This window comes from Procambarus clarkii, chromosome 49 (assembly GCF_040958095.1).
Source record: "Procambarus clarkii isolate CNS0578487 chromosome 49, FALCON_Pclarkii_2.0, whole genome shotgun sequence".
In the NCBI taxonomy this organism is placed as follows: Eukaryota; Metazoa; Arthropoda; class Malacostraca; order Decapoda; family Cambaridae; genus Procambarus; species Procambarus clarkii.
Window position 1 is genome coordinate 19,164,082 of NC_091198.1, and position 16,750 is coordinate 19,180,831.

The 16,750-nt window shown below is 38.5% G+C and overlaps 2 protein-coding genes across 15 annotated transcripts in view; one reads left to right on the top strand and one right to left on the bottom strand.

The window, feature by feature from the left end:
* Positions 1 to 989: 989 nt before the first annotated feature.
* Positions 990 to 13,972, top strand: LOC123763174 (uncharacterized). Of its 7 annotated transcripts, none has more exons than XM_045750174.2 (4): positions 990 to 1,076; positions 4,862 to 5,082; positions 5,649 to 5,784; positions 7,213 to 13,972. In XM_045750174.2, the coding sequence occupies exons 2-4, from the start codon at positions 4,867 to 4,869 to the stop codon at positions 8,040 to 8,042; spliced, it is 1,182 nt and encodes a 393-aa protein (XP_045606130.2). In that variant the 5' UTR covers positions 990 to 1,076; positions 4,862 to 4,866; the 3' UTR covers positions 8,043 to 13,972. The 7 variants fall into 7 exon arrangements, with proteins under 7 accessions (XP_045606130.2, XP_045606127.2, XP_045606128.2 ...); XM_045750171.2 differs by lacking the exon at positions 990 to 1,076 and adding an exon at positions 1,951 to 2,096; XM_045750172.2 differs by lacking the exon at positions 990 to 1,076 and adding an exon at positions 2,118 to 2,139.
* PH4alphaEFB (prolyl 4-hydroxylase subunit alpha-1) overlaps positions 12,832 to 16,750 on the bottom strand; it is an 82,407-nt gene continuing 78,488 nt past the window's right edge. For all 8 annotated transcript variants that reach the window (XM_045750165.2, XM_069303084.1, XM_045750168.2 and 5 more), the window contains one exon: positions 12,832 to 16,490. In XM_045750165.2, the coding sequence (XP_045606121.1) occupies positions 16,417 to 16,490 (74 nt within the window). In that variant the 3' untranslated portion in view covers positions 12,832 to 16,416. The remainder of the gene's footprint in view (positions 16,491 to 16,750) is intronic.

A 16,750-nucleotide genomic window follows, 5' to 3' on the forward strand; every position in this document is an offset into this window, starting at 1 on the left:
ATTTTATATTTAATTAAAATTCAGTTTTGCATATATAATATTTGTTATCATGTTGAGCATTGTTCATTATCTGTAATGGGTAACTTATGCCTTCATGGCCGTTGAATAATGAATAAAATAATGGATTTTGTTCTTGTGTATATTTTATTTCACGTTTCCCTACACCTGATGCCACTGTTCTTTAACAGTAAATAGGTACCCGAGAGTCAGGCGACTGTTGTGGGCTGTATCCAGTACAAGATCAGCATAGTTAGCCTAGAGGGATCTGACAGGCATAATTTCAGGCTTCCTGTCCCCGACAATTAAAAAACAAAAATGTGGACCTGTTTGGTGCTATTTTACATCCTCTAGGCCTATAGTGTCCTTATATCCACCTCCAGATCTGCCAAATGTTGCAGGACTATGAAATCAACGTTCTTTATATGGCCATTGGTAGAGCCAGGCCTTAGTTTAAAACAAAAGTTATGCAATACGAAGACACTGAAGAAGGATATCAGTCAGTCGCATTTGATCTCATCAAATTTGATAATTGCAGCAAATTTTAATTTCCGCGACGAACACTTTGGTGCTCTTCAGATGTAATTCTCATAAGTTTCACTTAGAGCCTCATGCAAAAGTGGGTTCAAAGACATTTTCGCGAGCCTATTCAGCTTAAAACTCTCTAGCTATAGTTCTGAAACGTGACAGAGGGAGGGAATTATCAAGGTGAAAACGCCAAGCCATTACGTTATATAGCACTTGGAAGGGGTCAGGATAAGGATTTGGGATGGGACGGTAGGGGAAGAAATGGTGCCCAACCACTTGGACGGTCGGGGATTGAACGCCGACCTGCACGAAGGGAGACCGTCGCTCTACCGTCCAGCTCAAGTGATTGAACAGAGCACGAGTCCTGGCCAGTATCAGTGTAGGTGGGAACTGATAGCCCCGGTATCAGTGTAGGTGGGAACTGATATTCTCGTTAACATGTGCAGATAAGGAACTTTCTCACGATTCGACAAGCCTCATGTAAGAAGTGGATTTGTTCCTCTGACGATGCCACAGCTCGAATACGACTAGGCTACAAATATACCTAGCAGGTCGGTTTGTATTAGATCTATTAATTTAGAATAATTCAGTGTCAGGGGACAGGCAGTCAGTGTCTATATACATGTTACGCTTATATCGAGGTCATCCCAATATCTAATTACAGACCCTCCCCAGGATGCAACCCCACAACAAGCTAATTCCTGGGTTCCGATTTACTGCTAGAGAAACAGGTAATAGAAAATGCACGCAGCTAATTATGTCCCGCCGGGAATTCGAACCCGGAATTCCCGGTTGTGAGTCGAGAACGAACCCGATTGTACTGCCGGGAATGGGAAATGATCAAGTGAAAAATGTGTGGAGAGACAGACAGCCCGTTCTCATCAACCAAGCAGCCCGTTCTCTAAACAAAGTCCATTCCATGCACCCGCCAATCCCTCTGTTTATGAATGAAAAACGGTTTACACACGACTCACAACTGATGACGTTCGAACACTTCCGGAACAAGTGCTTCACTGACGACTGGTGTTCGAACCACAACGCTGTAAATGCTTCACCCACGTACTACAAATACAAATAATCGCCAACAGAACCTAATCTAACCAGTGCCTAAATATGTACAATATGGTAATATAAAATAATATTCATTTATATATGAGAAAAGTTCTGTTTTGAATAAACAGAATGTTAAAAATTTATGAATGCGTCTTTGGGGTCGACCGCTGGATGGAATGGACGTTGGTCTGAGAACGGATTGCGGCAATACATAAAATAAAGCATTCAAACATAGCCAACCATCGTATGTAGCCTACTAAGGCCGATTATCATCAAGTTGACTGGTCAATATTGCGGTGTTACTCATTTTTCGAACCCACAGCAATATTTACGTTGGAGTCGATGACGTACAAACCGTGGTGCATTTAGTGTGAAGACGAGAGATAAGGGATACAAGAGGCCATGAGGTACTGGCTGATAACCCCATACAGTTGCTCAACACCGAGCCTTCCGAATAGTTATATTGCTTCTATTACAAGCTGCTGTAATACTTCGTGTGTGCTACATGCTGGCCAACTGTGAGCGTTATATGTCATTCATGAGAGATATTCATGAATATGTGTCAGTATTTCATGTTAGTAAACTTTATGTATGAGTATTCCATGTAAGAAAATATGCGAGTTTTCCATGTAAGTAAACAATATGTGTGAGTGAACAAATCCACAAGGGCCGTGACGAGGATTCGAACCTGCGTCCGAGAGCATCCCAGACGCTGCCTTAATCGACTGATCTATGACATGGTCAAAAAAAAGGTTTAAACCGAAGTTCTACTGAAATTACTGTGTAATATGTGTGAGTATTCCAACCTGCCATCTAAATGGGAAAGTACCAATAGTTACTATAGATGGACCGTACAAAACATAGACTGTTGTACCAAAAAAAAAATCCACTTTTCACTTTTCCACTTCCACTTCCACCTTTCTTTTCTTTAATTTTGCGCAGGTCCGAGAAAGAATTAGGTAACAACCAAATTAATCCTAACGTTCCCAGGTCTAGTATAGTACAAATATGTACTAAATTTGGACTATTATTGCCTGTAAGTTAGCCCTAGGATGGCATACTTGGGCCTAGGCCTCATATACGGATGTATGATATACATTCTTGTTTAAAAATCAACTGGAAAAAAATTCTCGGGTATAATTGACCTGAAATGATCTGACCTTTGAAGAAGTTGTCTGGACCAATATCCTCCACGTTCTTCAGTACGGGGAAACGTCTATGTAACAAACCGCTGGGTTCCTGTCCCCGTTGAGGCCAGTGTAGAGATGGCAGCCCTCAAGTAAATACATTCTGATTTACAGTCACGTGGCAAAATAGATAAGTATAGAGAACGCAGTCAGTTCACAACCACATGTTCCGGGATCAATTCCCTCCCCCACGGTAGAACAGGAAGCGTTTGGGCAACGTTTTCACCTAATGCCTGTGTTCACCTAGCAATAAATAGACACCCGAGAGTTAGGTAACTGTTGTGGGTTGCATGCTGAAGAAGGTCAGTATTTTCGGTCAATAGGGAAGATGGTGGAGGTAGTAGTCACGCCACCCGCGTCCATGATGGCCGCCGTGACTATTGTTTGGCCAAAGTTGTTTACAAAGACTTTTCATGTGTGATGAAAGAGGTGAGAAATTTCTTGACGTTAATTTTAGCTTAAGATTGAAGATAGTGCACGTGTGTGTTGGTAGGTGTGTAAGGTGTGTGTGTGAGATAGGTGAAGCGTCTTGAAGTAGAGAGTTAGAGAAGAGGAGGAGAGTGCGGGTTGACCACTAACCAGAGGCCTGCTTGCTGTGCTGGATCACTTTCTCTACCTTAATCCATCTCTTTGCCTCGTCTTGTCCACGTGTGTGTGTCTTGAGACCGTACACTAATGTAATGAACACTTACCTTGTATTTCAACAATTGGCTGCACTAGTGACGTTAAAATATAAAGCGTGCAAAACTATCCTGTCAGGATCATGTTTTCATTGTATAAAAATTGATAATTTTGGTATATTATATTTGTTTTCAGACATATTTGGTACATTTGATGAAATCCCCAATAGTTTTGTGGCTTTCATGAGCCCAGTGGTGTGTAACGAGTGTTCACTAGTATTACTTCAACATGAAACTGGTCGAACCCTTGTTAGAATCTGACCAGATTATCAATTGGGTCAACCCATGTGTTGGGTTTCAGAAATGGTCGCCCGTGTTGGAATCGGCGAACACCCAAGAATATTGTGGAAAACATCAGAATATTGTTGAAAAAACTTGGTAAACCAATAATCTTTATATGTCAGAAGACCGACAGAAACAGGGTCTACTAGATCGTGACAGAATAACGGAAATAGAAGAACACTACTATAGGTCTAGTTGTGGTATTTATCTATTTCTGTATAGCATTTTATTGTTTTCCTGATAAAATTGGTATGGTACTATATGTTAGCTATTGCTTTTTTACATAATATGCTCAAGATTTATCTGTTTTTGATTCAATCTGTGATAATTTATGTGAAGAATGTTCCGAGAACTGGCATGAAGGGCGTAAATATATTCATTCATAAAACTTTTCGTAATAATTTTAAAATTGGTTTTTATTCTGTAATTTTCTATTAAAGAAAGGAAAACCAATGTTAAACTAAATTAGTTACAGCCTATCACTGTAACAAATTGAAAATGCTAATTTAGGTGATTTTTTCTTACTTTTATTGCAAATTCAATGTGCTTTTATGGCTATGGGATTCCTTGCCTCCGTCCTATCCCAGCTTCATGTCCTCATTGCCCTTGCAAGTGATATATAGTCATACTGGCTTCTCCTCATAATTAGCCTTACATTACTTACTATTTTTAGTAACATGCGGTATAATTAGTGAAGTAGCTCAGGCCATTCTCATTGTTTGAGTGTCAAATATAAAGTGGTTTTTGCCTAACCAGAACTATGCAGAACTAGGCAGCTAATACTCATTAGTCCAAGAGTGTGTCAATATTGCAGTGGCTTTTAATTTCACTAAAGTACTATATCAGAATTCTAATGGTGTGGTTGACACCATCAAAATAGTGTCTGAAGTATTGTTCATTAGTGTCCGAGGTATAGTTAATTTTTTTGCCCAAAACTTGTTTGATCTGTGGTCGGCAACATTTACGCGGTTGAACATTAATCCCTTATTTACCATATTATTTTGTTTTTAATTAAATGGTTGATGTTAGGATAAACCAACCCATTGTATGACATAAGGAGTATCAGTATAATATATCAATCATTTTATTCTCTAGTCTTTACAGATACTTAATAACACAAACTCTATGCTTCAGGGACAATGGAGGTGACAAGAGTTGGTTTGGTGGCCGTGCTACTGGCATTATCGGTGAGTGCTCAACCCACCGATGAAGGCCAGCTGCAAAACATTGATACCTCCAATGTGAATGGAAATTTTTCAAGTAATGACAAATTAAATGGTAGACCTGAACAAGTGTTAAATGTACATTCTACAGGATTACGGGAATATGAGGACCATGCTGAAATGAATATGCAGGTTAGTAACTGTACTGTAGGAGAGGGTGAGGAGTGGTGAGGGGGTAGGGGTGGCAAGGGGGGGCTTAGAGGGGGGTTAAAGGAATGAGGGTGGGGGGGAAGAGAGGGTGGGATATGGGGGGAAGACGATGAGGGTATTAGGGGGATAGAGGATGGAGTATGAGGTGGGCAGTGTGCTGAGTATGATGAGGGAGAGGCATTGAGGTATAAGGGGGGGGGGGAAGTGAGGGGGATAGAGGGTGGGGGTAGCTGGGATGATTGGGGACATCTGTTAACATTTCTGGGAAGGGGGGGGAGACTTTTTGGTGGCTCCTTGCGACTATTTTGCCGAGACGTTCATAGAGCCACCGTGGCTCTATCAGTTAGAGGCGTTTCATTACATTCACTGCTGGGTCCTGGCCTCTGTCTGATGACCAGCTCAGTATTGCCTAAGAAAGTGCTTCTATATTTTGCATAGCTCTAACTTTCATGTCTGACTTAAAAATCACACAACGTGCCATTAGAAAACTGAATGCCAACATACAGAGTCCTTGGATTCTAAATGAAAATCAATTTGTTATTTTACAGTTGAGTGACTTATCAAAGGTCCAAGAGGAGACGACGTTACCAGCAGAAAGAGAGGAAGAAAAGAAACAAGAACAAGACGTCGTGACAACGGAAGTACCAGAGCCTCTGCCGGCACCTCTACCCATTAAAAATGAAGGTAAAGAAATGTAGAGTACAGTATGGTTCTTATGAGTATATTCAAGTGATGAGATGAATTATTCAAAATGTTTAATTGTATCGTAGCAAAAATACCCAATTTGTCTTTAGTAAATACTTATATTGAATGACTGTAATTGCCTAAGTATAATTACCTAAGTTACAGGATGAAAACGGTGCTCATAGTGTCCCTTCCCTATACTGTAATCTTTGTCACATGACAAATAAAGTTTGTATTTTTTAAGCTTCTGGTAGTTATGGCATCCACTATCTTCTCATTTAATTTATTTTATTTGTCTACAACTGTCTTGTCTCTTCCTAATGAAACTACGAGTTAAGAACTGTTATCCTGCATCAGCTCATTTGAAGCCTAACTCTCGGAATTCATTTTCTGGGGAAGCCCCTGGTGGCTCCCTAAAGCCCCTGGCAGCTCCCTGAAGCCCCTGGTGGCTCCCTGAAGCCCCTGGTGGCTCCCTGAAGCCCCTGGCAGCTCCCTGAAGCCCCTGATGGCTCCCTGAAGCATTCTGGTGGCTCCCTGAAGCCCTCTGGTGGCTCCCTGAAGCCCCTGGTGGCTCCTTGAAGCCCCTGGTGGCTGCCTGAAGCCCCTGGTGGCTCCCTGAAACCCCTGGTGGCTACCTGAAGCCCCCTGGCGGCTCCCCGAATCCCCCTGGCGGCTCCCCGAATCCCCCTGGGGGTTCCCCGAATCCCCCTGGCGGCTCCCCGAAGCCCCTGGCGGCTCCCCGAAGCCCCCTGGCGGCTCCCCGAAGCCCCCTGGTGGCTCTCCGAAGCCCCATGGCGGCTCCTCGAAGCCCCCTGATGGCTCCCTGAAGCCCCCTGATGGCTCCCTGAAGCCTCCTGGCGACTCCCCGAAGCCCCCTGGCGGCTCCCTGAAGCTATTTTACTGAGATTGCTCCATCCAATGAGTTAGTTTCCAATGCTTTGCTTCCACTAGGAACTTGTCTTGTGAGGTGAGAGGCACTATTGTAAAATCTTCCACCTGTCCAGTTGTACTGTCATCACGTCTCTCAATGTTGGCCGTTCAACCATATTTCTAACCCCCTTATTTAGTGCTTTATTTTTCTATATATTTCATGAGTCTTTTTGCTGATTATCCTTCCCAACATATTCTTATTGAATATTTTATCGAATATTCTTTCCTTTTTCTTTTATAGTAGAATGTATTGCATAGGCAATTGTTACTTCATCATTTGTGATTGCTAAACCAATATGATTCTTTAATTAAACAGTTTATTGTAACATGGTTAATATCTTCGTTTTTTATATTTTCAGTTTGTATCACTTAGTTTTTAATTATGGAAAAGACATTTATTATAATATATACTGTATAATAAAAATCTGAAATATTATGCTCAAGGGTATTTTTTTTTTTTTTTAAGATTATTTTGTAAGATAATTGTTCATTCAACAGGAACTGACAGAGATATAGCAGAGAGTAATGTTGAAGACTTAATATTGAAGATCAGTAATAAGACTTCATCTATTGTTCCAAGGAAAGAAGCCATTTTCACAAAACCTTCAGTTGTACCTAAGAAAGGGGTAGGTGAAGAAAAGCCTATAACTGTAATTGATACAAGTGATAAACCAAATACCTTTACTCCATCTGTATTTGCAAGGAAAGGTGCTGATCCAATGGAGCAAAATTCTTCTGTATCTGTACGGATAGAGGCAGACCCTAAATCTTTATTATCAAATAATTATAAATTAAACTCTAATGCTAGTTCAAGTAAAGCTTCTGGTCGTAACATGTTGGATCTTCAGTCTGTATCGAAGAATATTGGGAAAAGTAGTGGAAAATTCAAAGATAATCTTGGTGATGAAGAAGTGCATGGGAAACAAAGCGATTCATTTTTCTCGCAATCCTCTGTCCCTATCAGTGAGCAAGGTAATAAGTTGGCCATTATGCCCATCAACACCACTAAATTATCAGATAGTGCTCCGCAGCCAATGGTGTTAAACGCGGACACAACCACTATTGTACCTACAAATTTAGAAAACCTTATAAATGAGTCTTCTGTAGAAATCCATTCCAAACCATCCATTACGACTGATGATCTCGATGCAGCCAGTGCAGATCCTGACAGCGACAGTGTCAACTTTGGAGTGGTGATATTAGGACTTTCTTTGTTTGTAGCTCTTGCAGTGATTGTGGTTTTGATTTATAGGAAGGTCAAAGATATCTGGATGAGGAGGCACTATGCACATGTGAATTTCCTTGTTGATGGAATGTATGACATGTGAAAGACTAACGAATGATTTTTGTGTTTTTATTGAAATAGTACAGGACATTACTGGATTTGTAAAGTAACTCCCCAAAAATATGCATTTTAGAGAACTAGCAAGTTAGAAGTTTATCTATTTTGCATCAATGTTTGAGGACACAATACAGTAAGTAGTGTACTGAGCATTTATTATTGTTCATATGTTTGAAATTGCTCGTCTTTAAGACTTGCCTGGTATTTTACGCTGTAAAGCTACTGATACATATAAGTGGATCTTGATTTTCCTACATACATTTGTCAATTTTTTTTTTTAGAAGGTATTAAATTGCATTTATTGTTAGGTACATAATAAATTCATATTTTTTTACATTGTTTACATAGTGTGGTACATTTAAGGTATTGATGGGCAGGCCAAGTAACAGTGAGAGCACTGCTTGGTTGCTTGGTGAACCATTCGATGCCAAGTAGCACTTGGAAGGGCTTTTGAGTGTGTGTAATATATATGAATAGGCTTTCTAGACATCATTCTGGGCTGGATTGAGTATCCTTTAGTGTCCCCTAACTATAGTGTGAGCTGACAGGGACATTTAAAAGATCTCCCTGCTGTGTGGTGCAGAATGTAGGCCTACACTGTGCGTAGTGCTGCTCGTTGGAACAGTGGGACCGACTTTACCGTATATGAGCACCCGAGTGATATAACTCGGAGTCAAATTGGTGGGTTCTTAATTATTGTGAATATTTTTCTAAGTTTTCTTATGTGAGAATAATGTAATGTCTGTACTGTACTTTTATTTTCTTCTAATTGTAGTTAATATCTTACAAGTTAGATTTAATGAAAAAAATAATTAAGAGCTCATTTAAAATTGACGCATATCAATTATTTAAATCCATATTTTCTTCTTGCAGTATTTATATTTCCCGAGAAGATGCTTCTCCAGAAATATATTTTTTTTCCCTTAACACAGTTCAGCTTTTGATGCATTCCTTGCATGTGCTTATTGCTTTTTAAATATACACTTGCCATTCCACTTTCCGACTAGAACTCGATTAAACTTAATAAAACTAATATGTTTAAATTTTCAGCCATTAAGCCCCCCCACATAACACAAATTTCATGTCAATAATTACGTCACAATACAGGTTGATAAAATACTATAAATTAGACATTGCAGCATTATTCAGGTACACATGGCACAATGAACAATATTGTGCATACATACTGCGATTAGGATACACACCATGTGTTCCTTCATGTACAATCTTGTAATTATATCTAGTTAGTTTTGAGGAACACTTAAGTCTTTTGAATTCCAGTTTTCTTGGTAGCATTCGCTAAAATATCCGAGAGTTAATTGTTTTAAACCATGTCTTTTTAATTCCTGATAAATCTGTGTATATGCTGAAAATAATTCATTGTATCCAAGCACTGAAATCTGTGCTCTTCTTTTTTCCTGTGAACTTTAAAATTGTTTAAAGTATTTGTGTGTTGCCTTCATGCTTGGTATAGGAGTGTTATTCTTCTCCTACTCCTACAAGTCCTACAAGATGCTCTCTATATTTTCTGCCACTATATTAATAATCTCAACATTAATCAGGCTTGGTGTAGTTGGGGCATTTTATCAGACTCAAGCCATACATCTATTGGTTCCTCAAGATTGCTATCATTTCTTTTAACTTCACTCTAATTGACTCTCTTTCTCCTCCACAAGGGGACAGGTTAGGTATTCTCAGATAAGTAATATGTGTGCGCGGGGAAGTTGATGCCAGGTGGCATTGCATGCGCCATCAAACTAGTGGCCACGTCAGATGCCGTCCACATTGCTTTATTGTAAAGGTGAAGTTCAGGACTCCCGATGTGGACTGTAGGAGTGTCAGTGCTGCTTATATTGTAGTGCAATATGTTTTATGCTGTATTTACATTAGAATATATCTTTCAAGAGATACGTTTCAACAGTCTTTTAAAAGAACTTGAAGGTCTTAGGCTTGTATAGCAGGTATGACATTTATGTATATGTTTAATACACATTCAGTACAGTATACTGAAGTTACAAAGGCAGTTGTCTGTGATTTGATGTTTAGAAGAAACTGACCTTCATGTGTATTTTGACACATTTAGGAGCAACTGTGGCATTTGTGATATATTTAGAAGCAGCTATTGGATTTTTTTTATTAATTTTGATATATAAAGGAACAAGTATAGTTTTTATATGGAGGAGGAGCAACTATGTACTGGTTTTTATGCTTTTTGAAACATGGAGGAACAAATATGGTTTTCTAGAAGGGGTCCCCTTGGTGCATCCCGGAACTAAGCGCCAGTCCATCCAAGCCTTACGGAAATACATTAGGCCTCTGAAACTCACCCTTGCCTACTGGGATGCAGGACCAGAATCTGGCGGTGACAATGTTTTGGGTTTAGAGTGCTTCTGGACTTCATCGCAACGTGACCCAGGGTTGTCCTTTTGTTATTTCCTCGTTAGGATCAGTCCTGGCTGTTTTTTCTGATTTGTCTTTTGGTTGCTTCTCTCTCAAAATGGCTGGCTACTTCTGCAAAATGTTCTATGGTGAGATAGCATCAAGGAGTCACTGAACTTTCCTATGATAGTTGGCAGGTTGTCTTCTAATATAGCTTGTGAATGGCTTTGCTGGCTGATTTGAGACCCTGGGTTGCCTAGGCTATTGTCTGGTGATGGGCGAGCATACATAGGTGGTGATTTTTCTGCGGTAATGAGTATTTCCATTATTTTTGTCAGTGTTAAGAATTTCTGGAAGCAGTTGCTTATTTTGGAGCATACTGGTTTTTGGTAGATCAAAACATAAGGAGCAGAGATCACTGTGGTGACCTCTGCTCCTTATGCTTCCCTTTGCCTTCTCAAGTGGGATAAATTATGGTCCTGGATCCTGGTAGGTGCTTGTGCATCACAGAGTTCTGGCAAGTCCCTCAAGGTTAGTTACTTTCGGGCTATAGAATCGGCATGCTGCTGAGTGTTCCACCAGAAAGATGTGTCTCATAACATTCAGAGCTAGGCATTTGAAGGAACAATAAGGAAATACCTCTATATGTACAGTTTCACTGAGCTAAGAATAAGAATAATTAGTTTTATTATATTTTGATTATCACTGGTAGTGTTAAGTGGGTTTTGAACCCTTGTAAATTTGCTGTGACTCGTTAGAGGTCACTTGCATGTCTTCCTAGAGCACCTCGTGTTTACAACTAGGGTTAACAGTGTCCACAGTGTGTGAGCTTTCTTGATATATAATATCTTGGAGCAGTTAAGGCCTTATAAGTGTGAAAGAGTTAGGAATCATAAATTTGTGGTGCTAATCAGTGTATCAATAATTCATCCCAGTGTTGTGATGTATTCTAATGTAGGTGAAAAGATTATATTTTATACATTTTGTATTCTACTTTATATTCGAAATATATAATCAGATTTTACATATCATTTATAATCATTGTTTTTTGTTTCAAATAAAAGCATAAAATAATTTATTTTTTCAGTATACCTATTGTCTATATTTTAAGCAGAACCCTTCAGCTGCTGTTCATAGTAGTGTACTGGCATCACCCAGACCACCACTAGTATACCAGGCCGTGTCATCTGCACTTGGACAAGTAACTTGCCGATTGCCTCGTGACATAGTCCAGGAGTGAGGAACGCAGTGGAAAGTACATCAATCCACCACCAAGAGAAATTGCTTGTTGTGATTCCCAAGAGCATATTCAAAACACTTTGAAACTATGTACAGTATATTAATGACAACCAGTCCCTATACCAACTCTTATCCAGTAGCAGTAGAGTATTAGCTAATACCACCAGATCAGTGGTGTTCACCACCTTCACTTTGTACTTGGCATTTACCTTAAGAATACAACTCTACAAAGGCATCTATTCTTTGTACCTCACTTCTTTCATTTCCTTACCTTGCTTGCTGCTGATCTATATGTTATGCCTACAGTGGGTCAATAGACGTGTGTTCCTTGGTGGACTGCAGATTATGGTCATGCTTTTTCACCGTGATTGCTCACCGATTCTCTCTGAGGAGGGGTATTTGCTGAAGGTGGATGGCTGTTATACCCGCCATCATGTTTTGAGGAAGAGTCCTCAGTGGTTCCCTGGATCATTTAGTCCTCCCAGAGGTGTGAAAGTTTATGAATTATCATTCTTTGTCCTTGGCTGCATGATCCGAGTTTTTGGTTACACCTTTGGGATTGGGCTTGTACATTTGATGGATCAGTATTCTTTTTAATTTGAGTTGGCCGCTTCTTACTGGTTTTGGAATTAAATTGCTGATGTGTGTACAGTATATCCTTGTTTAAGTCTCCTGTCTTCCTTGGAGGCCTGGCATGGCTTCTGCTATACCTAAAGTCTGGTTTTATTGAGTGTGGGAATCGTGTTTGTTTACCAGGAAAATGTGGGAGATGTTTTTTATTACCATATTTATTGTGATAGGATCAGAGTTGTAATAGTAGAGAGATTAGGGAATTTACAAATTAGGTAGCTAGCTCAAGGAGCCACCTAGGACTCACCAAAACGAGTCACTTTATTATATTCAATGCTGGTTTTTTTTTTAGTCGTGCTGAGATGGCACAGTTGTAGAAGTAGGAAGAAGTGTTACTAGTGAGCTACTGAACCTGAGGATTGAACTTTACACACAGAGTAGTAGCTATCTACGTGATGTGAATGTGGCTGTGTCATCACAATTTGTGACTACAGGTCTGCATTACAGAGCTCATGGAGGTATGTGGATACAACCTGGAGAAAATGGTATAAATGGCTGTACTGTACCACAGAAATAAAACACCATAATTACTTCAGTGTGCTGCATTATGTTCCATGAGCAACATTACATAACAAAACATTCATTGTAAGTTTACAACATATGGCACCTCTGCACTCTCACCCTAACTATTCTTATTACTCCATGAAATACAACACTCGGTGGCACGAGTGCCAGCCTACTGACCATGCATCAAACCACTTACAGCACTACTTTCAATAATATATAAATTATGAAGAATTCTAAATAATATTTGTTTCTGAATCAATATGACTGGCATCTTTAGTGTCATATTAGGTCTAGACAAACTACTAACAACCTCGGTTACTATTACGATTTTCAGTCAATTTCAGGATAAAGAATTATATTTCATATAACTTTAGTGCAGAGAAGAAGTAATTATCAAAAGAACGCACTAAGCCGGGGAGACTATGTAACCTGCAGAGAAGTCGCATTAACATGGCTGAAACAACCCAACACACACATGAAAAACGTGAAGATGTCTCGGTCACTTTCACAAGGGTCTGGGATGGACAAAATGTCGTCACTTTCATTTGTGTGTGTGTTGGGTTATTTATAATCTTTATTATCAGATGAATCAATTTTACAATATTAAGGATCCATTGTACATGAAATTCTAAATTGTAAAAATTGTGAGTACACAAAATGGGTAAAAAGCGAGACGAATATATTTGCTGTAACAAAATAAATGATGTGAAGCTTTCACAGTAAAACATCATATTTCAACTCTTATGATTTTGTCTAAGGAATACTAAATTTAAAATGGCTAAAAAATACAGTACTGTATTGAGAAGCTTTGAATGAGAAATTCAAAATGTCCATTAATGAGTTGCATCATCTTGATGGTGACCTTATGTTCTCAGGGAGGACCCCAGTAAAGCTTTAATAATTTAGACAAAAGGTGTGATAATAATTTAAACCGATAAATGTAATTATATAACAATTTAGAGGAAGACACCACAAAATAATGGTATAATTAAAATGCCACTTAGTCAAGAGGATTTGAAAACTGTGTAGATACCGGCTCCACTGGAAACTATACTAGAGTGTGGGGAGAATGGAACACCTTATATTGTAATATGTACATTGAAGATCTAAGTCTTCCCACTGAGATTTAAAGCAATCATTATTGAGAGAGAGAGAGAAAAAGACCCCTAGATCTTTTAAAACAGCCTAGCATTAGGCTCGGTTATAAATTTTGAAGTCTGTGGTTAACTACTTTGCATCTTATTGCCATAATTACTCAAATATTAACAAGCAACTACAAACTATGCCATGGCTCTTTCATAAATATTTGAGCATCTCTCTGCTTCATTTTTAACGTCTTAAGCATATACAGTATATTTATGCTAGTCACGCTGTCAAGAACAGCCACTACCTGTGAGGGGCTGTAACATCTGCAGTTACAGAATTCTCCTCATGCTGCAAAATTTTCATCTTTAACATTTCTGGCAGTCACATCTAACCACACACTACAAGTTTAAACATTTAAGTTTACTAAAAATATTACAAATTGCTTTTGTCATACCAATAATTACTAAACAATCATTTTACCACTTGGAAGAACATAACTGTAGTATTAAATATATAAAAGGTTATCCCTGTCATATCTGATATGCTAAAAAATATACTAGTTAAAAACTATAAAAATAGTTACAAATTTGCTCCTGTTGCAACTTATTTTCTTTACATTTTCTAAAACAACCATTAATCAATAGTTATATAATTTTTAACTAATGTCAATATTTATATATGTTAATTACCATTTTCTTTCAAGATAATCAATATCAATTAAATAAAAGCACGAGTAACTTGTATACTGTATACAGAAACTGGAAGATGACGTGATGTATGTAATGCTATGCTTCTCTGTCGGCTATAACAGTCAAGGAGCAATAATCAGCTATACAAACGCTCACAAACAATGAAGCTAACCAAGGTGACAATGCAAGCTGCTGCACTCTGTTATCATCCATGAAGGCATCATTTATTGGTGTCTGCCAAGGTGAGAGTGACACTAACGCTTATTCATATTCCTATGTGATTGTAACTGACACACGGTATAGCTTTCACCACCAGTCACCTTCCAGGCTTCCTCTACTTGCCTAACATATGTAGTTCAGCTACTTCATTCATATAGTATTACATTACAAATTAGTTGGAGAGCAGTACCTGCTGACAAGCATGTTGGGGAAAAATACCATTCAAGGATGTGTCTTTAACAATCTTCAGACAATTTGCTTGGAATAAGCTCAGTTTGATGAAACTCATACTGAATAAAATGTTAACTGAAAATAAAAGCAAATCTTTGAATGATGATGGCCTCAAAATAGAGTATTACAATATTCCTTCATAACAAGTCACCTTTACTACCACCACCTAACTTAGCTTAACTTAACTTCATTTACTATGAAACGGTGTGGTTGTGTAGCCGAGGCATCACCTGCGTGCACACTCTCAAGTGCTGCCTCCTTTGTCTGCTACTGTTACCAGGCTGGCTCTTGCTCAGTGGAATGTAAATCTGTATATGCCTTCAAATAACAAGGTGGCAAAATTACACAAACCCACACACATTAAATAAGTAATGGTGCGTGAAGCCAAATACCAAGAGGAGAAACTAACACACACGTAACTGAGGAAACAGGTTGTTACTGTACATTTAACAATCAAAAATTTTCTAATCATAAAATGTGCATAGTCTGGCCAATTATTGACTCCATATACACATACACACAATGTGAACACTCAAATCAGACCTTCAATATATTTTTGCCATATGTAATTGAAATAATTTATTAACACACATTAAAAAAGGTTTTACTGTATATCACGTGTGTTAATGAGAGTCGGCGTAAGATTTTCAAAAATATACGTGGCAGTAGTTCAGGCAAGAATGGAGAAGGGTGGGGGATAGATGAGGGGGGGGGGGTCTTGGGGGCGGATGCATCCAAGTGCTCTTCTAAAACCCCTGGGGTACCTCACTGCCATCTCATCCTTTTATATAAATATCTATAGATGTTAAAATAAGTGCAGTAGACTCCCATTCCAACAGAAAATCAGATGCACTGAAAGATTTTTGCTCAGGTTAGTGTTGAATGCAACAAATATAATCCTACTAATCTGGATATACAGTACCAGATTAGTTCAAACAGTTGGCTCACACCAAGAGTGTGGAGCCAGTTGTTCAGCTCAAGTGGAAAGCCACTGTGCAAGTCTTAACAAATTACAATGTCTATAGAAAGCAATAATTTTTCAATAGTTCACTAAAGTGATACCAGTATAACCCTTCTCGTGAATACTTTAATGCAAACATTAATTCTTTGATAAGAATACTGTATGTAATTTTATGCTTGTAAGAACTCTTAAAATGCTTAACTGATACGTATTACAGTTTTTCTTTGGCAGAAATACAAAGTAACTTATTTCTCAAATAGCCAACTGTGCCAAACTTATGATAAATACACCAAGCCTTAGGAACGTGCGGAGTAATCTTCAACTTGAGATAATTTATCATCACTGGTGCTGAAAAACTAAATCAAATACCCCTGTACAACATATGCACACACAAACACACACCATATAACCGTAGATTATTATAATTCATTGCGATTTAGAGCACACGGCCTTCGGAATTCTTGTCCACGTTCGTGAATCCATTTGTTGGATACTGGAATAATGAAGACAAAATATTGATAAATGTTATTTAAAAAATGCTGCATGATTTTAGTCTAAAATTTTTATATATATAATAACAAATTATGTTGTACTTACCATATGGAACACCACATGTATCTTTGTAAATGGCCTAATCTAACTTATCAAAATATAAGCTAGGGAGAATTTTCTTTGTAACTCGAACTATCTCCCAGTAATAAACGTCAATATCGTTTTCTTTCTACTTTTGAGTACTATTTGATAAAGAGCGCT

What these genes read in the sequence shown, in the direction of transcription:
- LOC123763174 (XM_069303089.1), top strand. Translation starts at nt 3,843, where the DNA reads ATGTCAGAAGACCGACAGAAACAGGGTCTACTAGATCGTGACAGAATA. An exon ending in ATGCTGAAATGAATATGCAG is followed by an intron (nt 5,083 to 5,648) that starts GTTAGTAACTGT and finishes GTTATTTTACAG; the next exon opens with TTGAGTGACTTATCAAAGGT. An exon ending in TCTACCCATTAAAAATGAAG is followed by an intron (nt 5,785 to 7,212) that starts GTAAAGAAATGT and finishes TTCATTCAACAG; the next exon opens with GAACTGACAGAGATATAGCA.